Source organism: Furipterus horrens, unplaced genomic scaffold (genome assembly GCF_987537825.1).
Source record: "Furipterus horrens unplaced genomic scaffold, mFurHor1.1.pri manual_scaffold_17, whole genome shotgun sequence".
Classification (NCBI taxonomy): Eukaryota; Metazoa; Chordata; class Mammalia; order Chiroptera; family Furipteridae; genus Furipterus; species Furipterus horrens.
The window spans coordinates 12,234,570-12,251,033 of record NW_028327187.1 but is presented as its reverse complement, the minus strand read 5'-3'; the positions used below and the strand labels follow the sequence as shown (position 1 = coordinate 12,251,033).

The 16,464-nt window shown below is 44.2% G+C and overlaps 1 protein-coding gene across 1 annotated transcript; it reads left to right on the top strand.

Moving 5' to 3' along the window:
* Positions 1-3,227: 3,227 nt before the first annotated feature.
* Positions 3,228-7,520, top strand: RPS4X (ribosomal protein S4 X-linked; the record flags this gene model as incomplete). Its single annotated transcript, XM_090264017.1, has 6 exons — positions 3,228-3,317; positions 3,788-3,968; positions 4,169-4,266; positions 5,519-5,690; positions 6,638-6,795; positions 7,366-7,520. Coding segments are annotated over 6 exons (801 nt in total), but the record flags the coding sequence as incomplete, so codon positions are not given.
* Between the last annotated feature and the right edge of the window lie 8,944 nt (positions 7,521-16,464).

Sequence of the window (16,464 nt, the reverse complement as noted above, 5' to 3'; positions counted from 1 at the left end):
CTGTGATGCAGCTGTTAAAATACTAATTATGAAGATTATGTAGCAACTCAGAAAGTGTGTGTAATACAATAAAAGAATAGGACATGGTCTGTATGCTAGGATTAAAATTATGTAAAAGTATGCACACACACAAACTGATCAGAACAAGAACAGGAACAAATGAATACAGATGATGTGTTTAGGGTGTTTTGGGAAGTAGTGTTTGTGATTTTCTTAGCTCTTTCCAAATTCTATTTATTGTGTTAAAATGTCATTTGTGCTTAAACACAAATTGACAGAGGAAAAATATACCAAAAAGGGTGCTTTGATTTTTCTCTAATCCTTTGATAAGCCATGGTACAAAAACAAACCACTGAACTGGGAGACAAGAAACCAGCCCCCACCCAACCCCCAACCCTAACTGGCTGTGTGATCTTGATTAAGATCTGCAGTTCTAAGCAGCGATTTTTCTTATCCTGCCTAGCTGGAATTCCCGTGGTTATTCCTCACTCCCAAATCAACTCCCATCATTTCTGTTGGCAGCACCACCATCTTTCTGGTGCCCTCAGACTGAAAACCTCAGAATCCAGCTTCCGCCTTGGCTGGTGCAGCTCAATGGATTGAACGTCAGCATGCAATTCAAAGGGTCGCCGGTTCGATTCCTGGTCAGGGCACATACCTGGGTTGCGGGCCAGGTTGCGTGAGAGGCAACTACACATTGATGTTTCTCTCCCTCTCCTCTCCCTCCCATCCTTTAAAAAACAAAATACACCTTCCATGGTCTCAGCATCTTCACTCTCTCTCTAATCCCCAGCCCCAATAAATTACCTGTCCTTTCCAATCATCATTTATACATGCTTTACTATGGACCTAGTTTTAGATAAAGTCCTTACCTTCTTAGTTAGTACTGTCTGGTTGATAAAAGCTAACACTTTTTGTCTCTCTTGCTCCTCTGCAAATTTCTGAGGAGTGAAGTGGAGGGTAGAGACAGAGACAGGTAAAATAGAACCTCCTGCCTGACTTAGGAGCTTGACTTGGTGGTGGGAGGAGCTCAGGCACAGGCCGAATGTTCTCTGGGATAGCCTAGTAAGACCTAGCACCATGAGTGGGATGTTGACTCAATTTAATCATTTAACAAGTATTTGCCAAGTGTTGGACACAATGCCAAGCTCTCTGTTAGGTGGCAAAGGACCGGTCCAGATGAATTAGGGCAGTCTCTGTCATGGTGGAGGACAGACAAGGAAAAGAGTCATTACAGCCCAATATGTTAAGTGCTGTCATTGAGTTTGAACAGAGGGCTCTGGGGCAGACGAATGTGGGATTGACCCTGCCTGAGGGGACCGGGGACTCAAAGAGCCAGACAGGTTTGAGTTGGATGTATCTCCAAGGCTGAACAGATTAGGGGCCCAGGAAGTGGATTGGACTGTCCATGGCAGTTCCAAGGTGAGGAATCAGCTTTCTCAGAGCAGAAATAGTTTGGAATGGCTTAAGCATTGAGGTTTGGGTTGGGGGAGGAGGGTAATGGGTGCAATGGGTGTCCAGACACAGGAGGCAGCAGGTGAGGGCAGAGGGAGTTGAGGGTCCCAGGAAGGAGGGTCAAAGGCAGTTTCAAAGTAGGGAAACAGCACGATCAATCTAAGTTTTAGTTAGATAACTGGATGGTCTCTAATGTTGCCTCTCTTCCCTGAGACTTTATAAATGCCAAATGTGTTGTACAGGAAGTGAGGGACAGGGTGCCAAGGTTCAAGGAGGGTTTCTATACTCCCTCTCCATACCCTCCACCCTGTCAACAATCTGCAGAGAAGCAAGAGAGAAAAAAAAGTTGGTTCTTCCCAACTTACAGTATGGGCAGATTGGCTGGGTCGAGAGAACTGGGAAGAAGGGGCAGACCAAATATGTTTAAGAAATAACATGAGCCCTGGTTTGTGTGGCTCAAGGGACTGAGTGCCGGCCTGCGAACTGAAAGGTCACCGGTTCGATCCCCAGTCAGGGCACATGCCTGGGCTGCAGGCCAGGTTCCCAGTTAGGGGCGTGCGAGAGGCAACCACACATCGATGTTTTTCTCCCTCTCTTGCTCTCTCCCTTACCCTCTCTCTAAAAATAAATTTAGAATTTTTTTTAAAAGAAATAATATGAAACATTTATTAAAATGTATTCTACTGCTTATACAATCATGTGTATGTAGGCCCTAAAGTAGCCTCACTTTGCACTCTGCTAGAAGGCAGGGAGTTTGTCTAGCTCATCCTGGCATTTCCAGGACGCAACACAGAATCATCCGCCTCAGTGGAGGAGAACGGGAGGGAACGGGAGGGAGGAGATTGCTTCTAGGAGGCCGCCCTGTTTCAGTGGCCTTTGCCAAGCTCCGGACCTCTGACCTCCCACCAGCAGGTGGCAAGATAGAACTCAGGAGAGCCGTGATCGGCAGGGTGGGCGGAGCGTCCAGGGTCGGCGCGCGCAGCCTCCTACCCTTTTTCCTTTGTGCACCGGAAAGAAGCGGTCCTCTTTCTGTGCCTAGCGCAGCCATGGTAAGGCGACTTGTTTGCGAGCTCTTGGATCGCCATCAGCCTCCATCCTCCCAGCGATAGGGCTGTGCGGGGCTTCGGAGCCCCCGCAGGGAGTGTCCGGGCAGAGGCAAAGGGAGTGGGGTCTGCGGGGTTGGCCCAGGCGGCGGGGAGAACGAGAGCGAACGCGGTCCTGGCGAGGGGGGATGGGAATCGGTGCGGCTGGCGGGAAGGCCCGGGACTCTGGCGGGCCACGCACACTTAGGCCCTGGGAGGAGCGGCTTTTTTCCTCAGGCGGGAGCGGCGGGCCGGGGCTGGCGGGCGACAGTTGCAACTGGCAGAGAAGCATTTTTCTTCGTCCTTGTCTTTTTGGCACGGCTTGATTTTGCGTAGTGTGACCAGTAAGCATCTGTACACAGCATTCACTAGGCTTCCTTCCGTATTTTAAAGTGAAAGTCAGCGTCAGCTTTTGGCTTAATAAGAGTTAAAGGGGAGCAGCTATTGGCACGTGGTTGTGCTGAGGTGAAGTTGATCTCGCACCAGACACTTGAAGCCAGACGGTCATGTTGCGAAAATGTTTAAGTTTGATTTAGAAGCACAGATTGGGTTCTGGTCCATATCTGTTGTTGGATGGCTGTATGCCAAGAGGTCCAACCCCTATCCATTTCATCAGCGTAGTGTCCTAGAAAGAAAAGAAAGCCTTGAGAAGTACACGCTCTTAAGCAGTAACATGAAAATACTTACAAAACTCTCCCTCAGGCTCGTGGTCCCAAGAAGCATCTGAAGCGTGTAGCAGCTCCAAAGCATTGGATGCTGGATAAACTGACTGGTGTGTTTGTAAGTATTGTACTGTAACTGTATTTTATACATTCTAAATATCTTAAGGGTCACAGTTTCTTTTCCAGCTTTATTGACATAATTTAAGGGGCATACTTTATGCTGTTCCTTTGTGTGTCAAGCATCCCTGATTATTATATCCATAAATGTTTCTTGCAGTGCCTCCCATAAGATTTCTGTACCTCATTTATTCCACATACCACATAGTACACTTAATGGACTCAGGACCTACATGTTCTTAATAGGCCTGGTCCTCTGAAAGGGGGGGGGGGCTGTAAAACTTGAAGATATGGAACAGTTGCTTAAGCTTTAAACACCTCTTGCTGACCCGGATTGAAGCAGGGGAGGTGATGGACAATCTGGTGTCTAGGTAATGGATCTCAGGACTTGGAAGGTGGGTTTGTGTGAATCCCAACAATAGTTTTGAGACGGTTTTTTTTTTTGTTTTTTTTTTTTTAATCATCTTACAGGCTCCTCGGCCATCTACCGGTCCCCACAAGCTGAGAGAATGTCTCCCTCTCATCATTTTCTTAAGGAACAGACTTAAATATGCCCTAACAGGAGACGAAGTAAAGAAGATCTGCATGCAGCGGTTCATTAAGATTGATGGCAAGGTCCGAACTGATATAACCTACCCTGCTGGTTTTATGGGTAAGTGGTTAGTGGTTGGCTCTTGGCGGTGACTCCTTGAAACATTAGAACATTAAAGATTAGCTAGCCATCACCATTAGTCTTAGGAATCCTTGTTGGTATTTAAAACAGGAAGCGTGTGGTTTTTCTTCTTCGAGTTGTGTAGTTATGCAGCATGGGATGGTGGGGGTTACTATAGTAACTTTACTGTTTGATATCAGATGTGATCAGCATTGACAAGACCGGAGAGAATTTCCGTCTGATCTATGACACCAAGGGTCGCTTTGCTGTTCATCGTATTACACCTGAGGAGGCCAAGGTGAGTGTTGCAAGCAGGCTGGGCTTTCATGCAGTAATATTACTTGGTTTTGAGTTAAGAGTCTGAAGTAAGTACGTGGGCTAGTCCACTGGGATGACGTAGGTAGGTGAAGATTACTTATAATCTTACACTTGGAAATGGCCAATTAACAATGTAAGATTCTATCATATGTACAATTTTCTGTTGTGTTATTAAAAGCCTTTCTAATAGCTATATAGCAGTCTGTTGTTTGGTATCTAATAATTGACCCCCATTTAAGTTAACATCCTCAGTAGATTTTTTTTTTTAATGGCAGAAATGAACTCCATTTGAATAGTAAACTTCCTGTTTGCCTTTTTTTAGAGGCAAGGAAAGTGATTTCTCTAAGAACATTTATGAGTACCTAAAGTAAGGGTCTTTTAAGAATAAAAAGGACTAGAAAACCAATATCCAGTCCACTTCAGTTGGTCCTTTGTAGTGTCTCCATTTGTGGGTCCAGCTTTACTCTGGGGGGGGGTGTTAATGGAGGAGACTGAAAATCCTTGGGCACTCTTTTGAGGTAGCTCAAAAAATAAAGATTACAAACATTGATTATTTAATTCAATTCGTTGTGATGGTTTTTACACAAAGGTTTAAGGTTTCCTGAATTATTGGCTGTAAATGAAGGTTAATTTAATTGGGTGATTTAACTCCTAATTTCCTTAGCTGCCTTGTTATCTGCAAGCTGGGGGGCATGTCCGTGACATCAAGGTGATTTGATTTACTTTAAGGATGTCAGGGAGTGACAGATCCAAATTTGAAATGCTTTGTGAGGCTGTTTGTTATTGGATTAACCTCTAATGCAATTGCAGTTTTTGAGACAAAACTCAGTTGTGTTGCAGAGGGAGCCATTAAGAGGTGCTTTTAGGAAGGTTGGGGTGGAGTGGAAAGAGGCTTAAACAGCCTGGGGAAAGAAGGGTGATCAGCTCACCCCACCCAGGAATTGGAATTTGCGGTGCTTTTTCACTGCCTTGGACTTGAACATCCATGATGAGACTAGCCTAGAGAGGGGCAGCGTACATGATAAATGCATGGAGGACAGGGAGAAAAATTAGGGTCCCCCATTACTCAGTTGCAGTTCAAGAAACCAGCACTTCCCATTGTAGGACTCTGTCCTTTGGCTGCTCATTGCATTTTTAGGCTGGTGACTTGTGGCTTTGAAAGAACCTTTTCATCCAGTGGAACATAGTGCTTGTGAGCTAAGACTATATAGCTAACTTTTGTGTGTTTCTAGTACAAGTTGTGCAAAGTGAGGAAGATCTTTGTGGGCACAAAAGGAATCCCTCACCTGGTAACACATGATGCTCGCACCATCCGCTACCCTGATCCCCTCATCAAGGTCAACGACACCATTCAGATTGATTTGGAGACTGGCAAAATTACTGATTTCATCAAGTTTGATACTGGTAAGCGGCATCTGCGCTACCTGGACGTTCTATTTTTTTTATCATGATTTTAAATTTATTTTTAGAGAAGAAAGGAGGGGGAAAGAGAGGGAGAGAAACAGGCTGTACCAGAGAAACAGTGAAAGGTTGCCTCTCATGCCCCCATCTGGGGGCTCCACCCACAACCCAGGCATATGCCAACTGAGAATCGAACCAGCCACCTTTCGGTCCGCAGGTTGGCACTCAATCCACTGAGTCACACCAACCAGGGCTGGACGTTCTCTTTAAAGCCCCACTATAGCTATTTGCTTTTCTCTCCTCCACTCCCCCTTTTTTTTTATTTATTAAAATTTAATCAGGTATTATGACTTACACAGGCCCTCGGTACAGGGTTGTTTTGTTTTGTTTCTTTGAGTCCCTTAGATGATTCTGCTGCACCAAATTAGCAACCAAAGCTAGATGTCTTTTGTTGTAGTAAAGGAAACTGGATAGTGGCTGCTCCAATGCCCAGGTGTACAATACAGTCTTTTTACTTTTAAGGCACAAGTGCTTAGAATATCTGGGTGGCTGAGATGAGCGGGACCTGGTATAACATTCTCAGGCCTGTTCTACGTGTCTCAGAACCCCCCTCTTTGTGGAAATGACTTGAGGGCTGGGCATGAAAGTGACCTAGAAAGCAAACCTGCCTGATTTGAATTGAACTCTTGCTAATGGTGCCATTGTACCTTGGAAGAACAGCAGTCATCTAGGCGAGACATGGTGGGGACCTGGTAAGGTGGGTGCGGTAGAGTTCACATTGGTTAGGTGTGTGGGAGGGATGGGGTAAATCTTACAGCCTGGCTTGGGTGACAGATCTACAGAAGTACATTCAAATGGGAGAAGAGACAAAGGAACTTAGCCCTGTCTCTGGCATGCATTACACTGGGTTGTGATGTCCCTTGCTGAGCAGATTACTCCTTACTGCCTAGGTAACCTGTGTATGGTGACTGGAGGTGCCAACCTGGGAAGAATTGGTGTGATTACCAACAGAGAGAGACACCCTGGGTCCTTTGACGTCGTTCACGTGAAAGATGCTAATGGCAACAGCTTTGCCACCCGGCTCTCCAACATTTTTGTTATTGGCAAAGTACGTCTGGGTTTCCCTCCTCTCCGCTGCAGGGAAACCTATAAAGGCAGCTACTGCTGGGATTGCGGCTTCTGGCAGGCTGTGCTGAACCTTGTATACAGCCTCCTCTGGGATGGGGCTCACACAGACTTGGGCTGGGGCAAACCTGGGCTTTTTTAGTGTCAGAGAATCAGCAGGGGGACAGATCACCTAGGTTGGTGAAAAGCACCAGTAATGGGACGATGAATACGTTTTTACATTTTATACTTAGGTTCTTCGACTTGTGCCGGGGGATGGAGTGGGGGGGATGGACTAATGATCAGTTTTGAGCACCACTTCAGTACTTCTAATACATTAATTACGAAGGGTGTTCTAGTTTGCATCTTCGTATATGGGCAGCAGGTTTAAGAGAATGGCTGCAAGCAGTGGACATTTCTGATAAACTGGCATCCAAGTGTCAGAAGATTTGGTCTGGCTGTTGCTGAGCACTTTCACAAACGGGCTTCTGCTCCTTTAAATGAGAAGACAAATGTGCCAAGTTGCTAATGGCGTTGGTGTGTAGCAGGTTTTGATTCTCATTTTCTCCTTCAGGGCAACAAACCATGGATTTCCCTTCCCCGTGGAAAGGGTATCCGCCTCACCATTGCTGAAGAGAGAGACAAGAGACTGGCTGCCAAACAGAGCAGTGGATGAAATGAGCTCTAGGTGATGCGATTGGAAGTCTTTGTACTTAATTAAAGCTAATACAACATGATTGATCGCCTTTTTTGGTGTGGGGATGGGTTTTTTTTGTTTGTTTGTTTGTTTTAGTTTACCATTTCCTGCTATTCTAGTTTATAATGTGTAAAGCAGATTGGATTTTTCAGGCATTCAGTGATGTAGATCTTCCTGTGTATTACAGGCTGGGCTTGGGTGGTGCTGGGAGGGAGAACACACCAGATACGGACGGCAAAGAAGGAGCAGCAGTTCAGAGTTCAAGCACCCTTGACTTGGCCAGAAATTTGTCTACCTTGTTAAGTTAGCCAAAAAGAAAGTCAGTGGCCTCCTTTATTTAATGATCTTTCCTGCCACTGCTATCCTCAACTCCAACCTCAGAGGACCCTGCGAAACAAAACACATAGGAAATCTACTTGTTCCCGCTTGCCAGTCTCAAGAGGTGCTACTGCTGCCAGATGCCAGCATCAGCCTCCTCATCAGCTCTCTTTAGTCCCATTACTTTGTAAAGCATGTCTTGCTAGAAACCAAAAACCATCTTTGCTTCCTATAGCCAGGTTTCTCAGCCTTTGCACTCTTGAGTCAGATAAGCTGGTGGCTGGCCTGTGTACTCGGGTTCAACTGCCTTCCATGGCACAGACTCCAAAGCATGACCGGCTGGGCCCTCAGAACCTCCACTTAAGCAGAAAGCATTTCTGCAGGAATTGTGAGCAAACCTGGTTTGAGAGGGATGCGAAAGTGGGCTTGCAGGCGCGTGTTGCTTCAGCATGATTTTCTTATCCAGCTAAGCAGTTCTGATGAGGGTCCGCATCAGAAGTGATCTGGTGCCCCTTGAGAAATGGGCAGGGGAGACTGAGGTTAGAGGGCGGGGGTCCCTGAAGGCTGGTGGATTCTCGTGCTGCCACCCTACTCACACCTACCAAGGCTGCACGTTCCTTCTTTCTAGCTCCTAAGTCTCAGCTCAGCACATGATGGAAGTGGTTTGAATTTTAGCTAAACAACCAGAGCAAATAGGAACAAGAGGCCTCTAGGTCGGTTCTTTCCATAAGTGGTTTTTTCCAAGATACTAACTGGCCAGGCATCTTCCCCAGCTGGGGAATTGGTGTGTTTGGCTGCAGTCTCCTCACATAACCAGAACCGTTTTTAAGCCGTTTTTTAAAACTTAGCACAGAAATTTTTTATTAGCAACTAATCCCAATGTGGGAAAGATTTTCATCCTTGACACCAGGTCATTTCGATGCACTCAGCCAAAGTAGCCTGTATCAATGGAATGAGCTACAAGTTTCCAAAGAAAATCACTGTCTTTGTAGGGCTTTTCAAGGCTTCCAATTTGACTCACAAAATCTTGCAGCTGGAGGGATCCTGACAAGTCATCTCAGCAGGGAGGCAGGCAAATCATCCCAAAAATGAAACTGAAGCAAGCAAAATGGGTTTGGTTTACTTCCTTGTGCCTTCAGCAGGCTGGCCTCACACTCCACACTCCAGTCACAGGGCAGCACAGTTTTGAACAAGAGCAAGAATACAAACTTCTAGGACTTGTGTAATACTTAATAGTTCACAAGCATCATCTTGATTTTTTAATATCCAAATCCTATGTTCTTGTTGCTAAACCAGGTGTTACAGAAAGCTATACCATCCCACTGCCCCCTAACCTATCCCAATAGATTGTAACCAATATTGGATAGAATATTGTGCCAATTGCAAATTCCATCTTACCAGTCACTCGGGCCAAACGCTTTGGACATGTCCTTAATTCGTCTCCTTTTCCTCCACATACAATTTTATTAACAAATCCTGTTGGCTTTACTTTCAAAATACGCAGAATCCATATTTGGTGATATATAAAATTATTGTTAATTTTTTGTATGATAATCATGGAGTCCTTATCTTTCAGAGATAATACTGAAGGATTTGCAGAAGAAATGAGAAGCAATCTGGAATTTGCTTTAAAATAACCTAGCGGGTGATGAAGATCAATGAAATAAGATTGACCATGTACTGATAATGTTAAAACTGGGTGATGGGTACACAGGGTTCATTACACTAGTCGTTCTACTTTGGTATGTCTGACATTTTTAATAGTAAATATAAACAAATAGTACAGTGTCTGCCCTTCTTCCCAAATGATATTGGATTACATCTTATCACCTGCATTGCTACTATCCTGATCTTTGCCACCAAACAGCTCTTGCCTACATTGTAGATTATAGCAGTGATTTTCAACATTTTTCAATTCATGGCACACATAAAAACTAAGTACTAAAATTTTGTGGCACACCAAAAAATATGTTTTTTGCTGATATAACAAAAATGAGTATAATTTTGATTGATTTACAAAAAGTAATAACAGTAATTACCTACCCTTTTTGCTTCAAAGTGATTTTTTTAAAAATCCGGTGCCTATACTTGTATATAAGGATTTCTGGTACCAAGAATTAACCAATCAGATGTAACCTCATGTGAAGTGACCAATAAGATGCAGCTCTGTTTATATTTATAGTCCAAGACAGGGCATTCACACCCGCGGCTATTGTTGGCCGTTGTCATTTTTTAAATTGGACAACTAAGGAAAAAGAGGTCAGTGCCCCTGACTAAATAGTCAAGTATTGCACAAGTTTTTTGTTTTTTGTTTTAAATTATTTGTTTGTTGTTTTGTTTGTTTATTTTTAGAGAGAGGGGAAAGGAGAAAGAGAGGGAGAAACATCACTGTGTGGTTGCCTCTCACTCGTGCCCCCAACTGGGGACCTGACTGGGAATCGAACCAGCAACACTTAGCTCGCAGGCTGACGCCCAATCCACTGAGCCACAGCAGCCAGGGCTAGATATTGCACGTTTTAAAAATTGTTGTGGAACACCAGTTGAAAATCGCTGGATTACAGCATTAGCCCCTGACTGGTCTGGCTTTGGTCCTTGCCCCCACCCAGCCAGTCTCAACCCAGCAGCCAAAGGCACCCTGTTTAATGTAAGTCAGATCAAGTCACTACTTAGAGCCCCTGAATGGCTCCTGTCTCAGCCAGACTAAAACCCATAGTCATTCTGAGGCCCTATGAGGCCCCCCCACAACCTGGTCTCTGACCTCATTTACTACTCCCCTATCCCAGCTCAATCTGTTCCAGCCACACTGGCCTCCTGCTGTTTCTTGAAGCTGGTTCTTGAACATGAGAGGTACTCTCCTGTCTAAGCACCTTGCACTGACTCCTTTTTTTCAGACTTTATTTATTTTCAGAGAAAGGAAGGGAGGGAGAAATAGAGGGAGAGAAACATCAATGTGTGAGATGGTTGCCTCTTATTCACCTCTAGCTGGCAACCTGGCCCACAACCCAGGCATGTGTCCTGACTGGAATCGAACCAGTGACCTTTTGGTTCGCAGGCCAGCGCTCAATCCACTGAGCCTCACCAGCCAGGGCCCGACTCTTTTTTTAAATAAATGTGATTTATATTATGAACATTTTCAAATATACAGAAAAGTCAAGAGTTGTACAATGAATATCTATATAAATTCCATAATGGCTTTATTTCTCCTTTTTTATTTTTAATTTAATCTTTATTGTATTTTTTTTTCATTACCATTTAGTCCCCTTATATGCCCTCCCCCCAGCAATTAAAGCTTTATTTCTCTGTGTAGACATGTACACACACAGACACACCTATTTTTCTGAACCCTTTGAAAGTAAGTTGCATACATGACCTTGAGTTTCTTGGTGCCAAGAGATGGCAAGTGCAGGCTCTCAGTTCATTCCCACCCTGGCTGGTGTAGCTCAGTTGTGGGCTGAGACCCCCGTTAGGGAGAGGGAGAGGCAACCGATCGATGTTTCTCTCCCTGTCTTTCTCCCTCCCTTCCCACCTCCCTAAAAATAAAAAAAATAAAATATTTTTTTAAAAAGAGTTTATTTCCATGTTACCTTGGGTATAAACTATATCCCAAGAAACATGCTATCTTTTCAGGTAGGACTTTTCCATCCTGAATCAGGGGAATCTACTCAATCTGCAGATCCAAAGATCAATCCTAAAGCCCAAAGAGAATAAAAAATGAAGAAGAGTTTGTGGGCTGATTTTCTCTACCATTTTGACTTCTGAGAATATTGTACTGTTTGAACAATAAGTAATAATAACAACGATGTTCCCAAGAAACAACAAACAGCCTTTAATAATAATAATAGAAAGAAAAAACTTGCTGTTTTAGGGATAGTCTCATATATTTTTCTTAGCTTTTTTAGCAATGGTGAACATATGTAATCAGTCGTCGGCAGCCGTCCGTCTCGAGAGACGATGGTGTAGCTTCTTAAGAGTCTTATCTGCACCGCCGAAAATGGCTGTGCAGTCCAACTCGGGAGTGACACGGTATCTGTCTCCTCCCGTGTTGAATCGACATCTTGCGATGACGCTGGAGTGTCCTCTCCAGTGGAGCTGAAGCTACAGAGCCTGGGCAGGGTGATATGGAGGGTCTGCTGTTGCCCATGCAGCAGACCCCCCCTCTCTTCGCAGCTGAAGGATCCAAGGGAAAGACGGAGTCAATACAGCTTGGCTTCAGGTGCGCCGCAGGAGTTGCCGGTGTTGACTACATCGTCAAACCGCCTTAGGGACTCCGGCTCCGGATTTTCTGTCGGGGTTTACTCCCTTAGCCTTTCCTCTGAAGAGGTATGCCGCAAGGCAGCGGAGGTTTTTTGGAGTCAGAGTTTTCCTTCTCTGATGTGCCCTGACTGGAAGATCGAACCAGCGACACTTAGCTCGCAGGCCGACGCTCAATCCACTGAGCCAAACCAGCCAGTGGTGTGATGATAAATGTTTAACAACTAGCTCTCTGTGAAAAATGTGTGCATATATATGTACATAGGTTTATTATAAATTCTGAAATAAAGGATGTATAACAATTTACAAATAATAATAAACTAGGCAACACTCTTTACTGTGACTTCCGTATAGTCAGTTGATTCTCACAGAATGCTTTCATTGATTTTTGCCAAATTCTTACATCCTATGGTTATATAGTTTTGGCAAGAGTGCTCATTGATATCTTCGTTTGAAAACCAATAGGGCAAAAGTGAACAACAAAGCCATATGTTAGAACTTCACTTGTTTGTCAGTGATGTGAGCATTGGTATTTTTGTTTGTTTGTTTGTTTTTTGCTGAATCTGATAATAGTTTTCAAATACTAAAAGAATATTTCCTTAGTTTTTTGCACTATTCACAATGTAATGGCCATAAGACACAACACAATTCTAAGTTTAACCTACATTTTAACATTTTCTCCATCACTTCCTTAACTCTAGACAATCGATAAAACAACCAAGTCCTGATTTATAGTGTTTACCATTCAATTTCCATGACCCATTTCAAGGTACCACCTAATAGCCAATGTGACTTTCACTACATTTCTTAACCTCAGGGTCATAGCTAATAGTCAAATCATTAAGAAGTGATGATTTTTTAGTATTTACTTATCACCTTTGTATTTAATATAATTTACTTAATTGTAAGTGTATTAACATTTTTAAAATAATTCAGATATTTAAATATTTATATAGTTTTACACATTTAATAATGGCTGATGTTTAACAAGTGGCTCAGAAAATTTCCGAAAATGTAACAGTTGGCTCCCATGAGCTGGTGTGAGCTGCAGCATGCAACTGTGTGTCATGCTGTGAGACCCAGCTGCCAGCCCTGGTCCTGTTGAGTGTGCCTCCTCAGCACAATCATGTGTCCCCTCCTCCATCTCCTTGGCCACCTTTGCTCCCACCCGAATCTCTCCTCTACACACTGTGACCCCATTCCTAGAATCCAGCTCAAATTGTGTCGTGTCTCCAAAATGCATTTTTCAAAACCACTGTCTGTGGAATCAGATCCCAATTCCTCTGCTCTCCTGCAAGCACTCCCTAGTGTGGTCCTAAGCCATCCTCTCGACAGAAGTATGGCACAGCAGCTCCCAACTCCCAGGTCTCTATTCGCCACAACTTCTTTCTTGGACATCAGACCAACATCTGAACATCTCCTCCTGGATGGTCCCTAGACATGTCAAACTCAGCATGTCCCAAATAGAGCTCACCCTTTTTCTCTCCCTCCCTCTCCCACAGTGCTTCCATTCCTGTAGTCACTGATTTTATTTTAGGTCCTCAAATGTACCCTGTTCTCATCTCTCTTCATATTCTTTGGATACCTTTTTTCTTCCAGTCTAAACCCTGCTTGCCCCCTCCCCTAGCTTTTTTTTTTCCCTAGCTGATTCTCACCCATCCTTTAGGTCTCAGCTGAGATGTTGCTTCCTCCAGGAAACTTCTGGGAATGTTTGGGGCCCACAGCACACCATTTCCCTGTTTTTCCCATCATAGGTTTTTCTACGCTGTATTAAAATGGTCTATTTAATTGTCTGTCTTCCCCAGGAGACTGTGAGGTCTGTAAGGCTGATCTTGCTCACCAGTGTATCCTCAGTAGCTAGCCCAGTTACTGGCACATCTTGGGTGCTGAATGAATGAACGAATGAATGAGAGATATCCTGCTGTTCTCCTACAAAGCCTCCCCTCCATATGTCTTGTTTCCTCACTGTTACCCAAGCACATCTTGTACTTTTCCAGCCCTCCCCCCCCCCCGAAAAAAAAAGAGCTATAGTTTTTGCTTGTGCCTAAGGGGACAAGGTTGGGAAAATGTCGCCTTCTGAAATTGGAACTAATAGAATCAACATTGAATAGATGAGATTAGCCATCTGCAAAATAATCCACTTTAAGTGTTGGTTTGTAAATGTGGTACCAATGAGACAAAGGTGCTTCCCAGGTCTCTATGGTGATCAGCATGTTGCCACAGGCTGGGACTCTGCCAAATATAAAGAAAGCGATAATGTCAATCAATTTTAACTAGGTTGCTAGAGATAATGCTTATAAGCAGGAGGGCCCTTGTCTACATGGGGTCCTGGAAAAAGTTGAGCCAAAGAGCAAAACATTTCCCGTGTTTGATCATCATAGAGTGTGGCATGCGGACCTTTGCAGTTTACAAAGCACCTCCATGTGCCACCTCAGTGAATCTCCATGGTGACTCCGCCAAGTGGGCCTTATTCAGCATTTTTACAGAAGACATAAATGAAGTTCAGGGTGGTGAATCAACGTGCCCTAACCGCCCCCCCCCCCCAACACCCACATCTTCACTAAGTCCACGGAGAGGGAGGGAGTTGTGATCCCAAAACAGAAATACCTCTAGGGCAATGAACAAAAGCTCTTGCAGTGACTGAGTGGCCAACTCTCCAGCTTTGGCTCATTCTGATTTTGTGCTCAGCAGCTGTTGGCTTTGAAGAGGTTCAGCTCAGGGAGAGTGGGTGGGGGAAGAGGACTGCTGTCAGGATGGTCTGTTGTTCATTCAGCAAACATTCATTGGACAACTACTATGTGCCCAGCAGCGCTAAGATCTGGGGACATAGTGATGAATAAGACACAGAGTTCCTTGCCAAGATGATGGCCTAATTCCAGGAGTCTGACATATAAATAATTACAAATATGATGTGATAGAGGCTGTAGGAAGGAAGCACAGAGTGCTCTGTGGGCCCATAGAAGAGCCATCTACAGTGGTCTTGGGGAGGCACTGGGAAGGCTTCTCAAAGGAACCGATGCCTGAGCCCATAACGAAAAGGATTTAGCAATACAAAAAGGGGCCAGCCCTGGCTGGTGTGGTTCAGTGGACTGGGCGCTGGCCTGCAAACTGAAAGGTCACTACTGTGATTCCCAGCCAGGGCATATGCCTGGGTTGCAGGCCAGGTCCCCAATTGGGGGCATGTGAGAGGCAACCACACAGTGATGTTTCTCTCCCTCTTTTTCTCTCTCTTCTTTCCCCTCTCTCTAAAAATAAATAAATTCCTTTAAAAATGGGGGAGTGGGCTAGAGGAATCAAATGATGGGAAGAGAAAAACTTTCCAGAGAAAGAGTAAAAAACTGGGGAGTGAGATTGCGTGGCAATAAAAAGCAAGGGAAGAAAGGTGCGGTGGGGGGTCTTGTGAGAGGTGAGGCTGGAGAGATCATAAAGTCCAAATTAATATAATAATAGCATACAATACAATGTAAGAAGATTCATAATGTTATTATTTATAATGGTTCATCAGTTGATTAAATCAATAATATTGTAACTTATATGGCCGGTACGGATAACTTTTTTTTAAATTAATTTATTTGTTTGTTTATTTATTTATTTTCAGAGAGAGGGGAAAGGAGGAAGAGAGGGAGAGAAACATCACTGTGTGGTTGCCTCCCACTTGTGCCCCCAATTGGGGACCTGACGGGCAACCCAGTTGTGTGCTCTGACTGGGAATCGAACCAGCGACACTTGGTTCGCAGTCCAACGCTCAATCCCCTGAGCCACACCAGCCAGGGTAGAATACTGATAACTGTTTAACCATAAGATCTAACTTGCAGTGAATGGCGAAAGTGCTTCACATGCACTATCTCCTCAGCCTCACAACAAACCTACTTTACAAATAAGAAAATTGCAGGTTAGAGAGGTTAAGGAGTGTAGGAAAAATCACACTGGCTATTAGGTGGTTGATCCGGCATCAGGAGCAAGGTTTAATATAGACACCAGAACCCATCCTGGAGAATGGCTTGACTAATAGCACAGCATTTCATCTGAAGTGTGTACAAATTTCAACTTAATCCTAAGAGAAATACATTCATTGAAGAGTTTTGGGCAGGGAAGAGACACCCAGATTTTTTTTAAATTTTATTTATTTATTTTTAGAGGAGGGAAGGAAGGGAGAAAGAGGAGAGAAATACCGATGGGTTGCTTCTCATGTGTGCCCCAACTTGAGACCAAATCCACAATCCAGTCATGTGCCCCGACCGAGAATTGAACCACTGACTTCTCACTCAGTGGGAAGATGCCCAACCCACTGAGCCACACCAGCAGAGACAGATTTTGTTTTGAAAAATTCACCCTGCTGGGAGGAGGAGGGTATAAGGGGACTAAATGGTCATAAAATAAAATGCAATAAAGATTAGATCAAAAAAC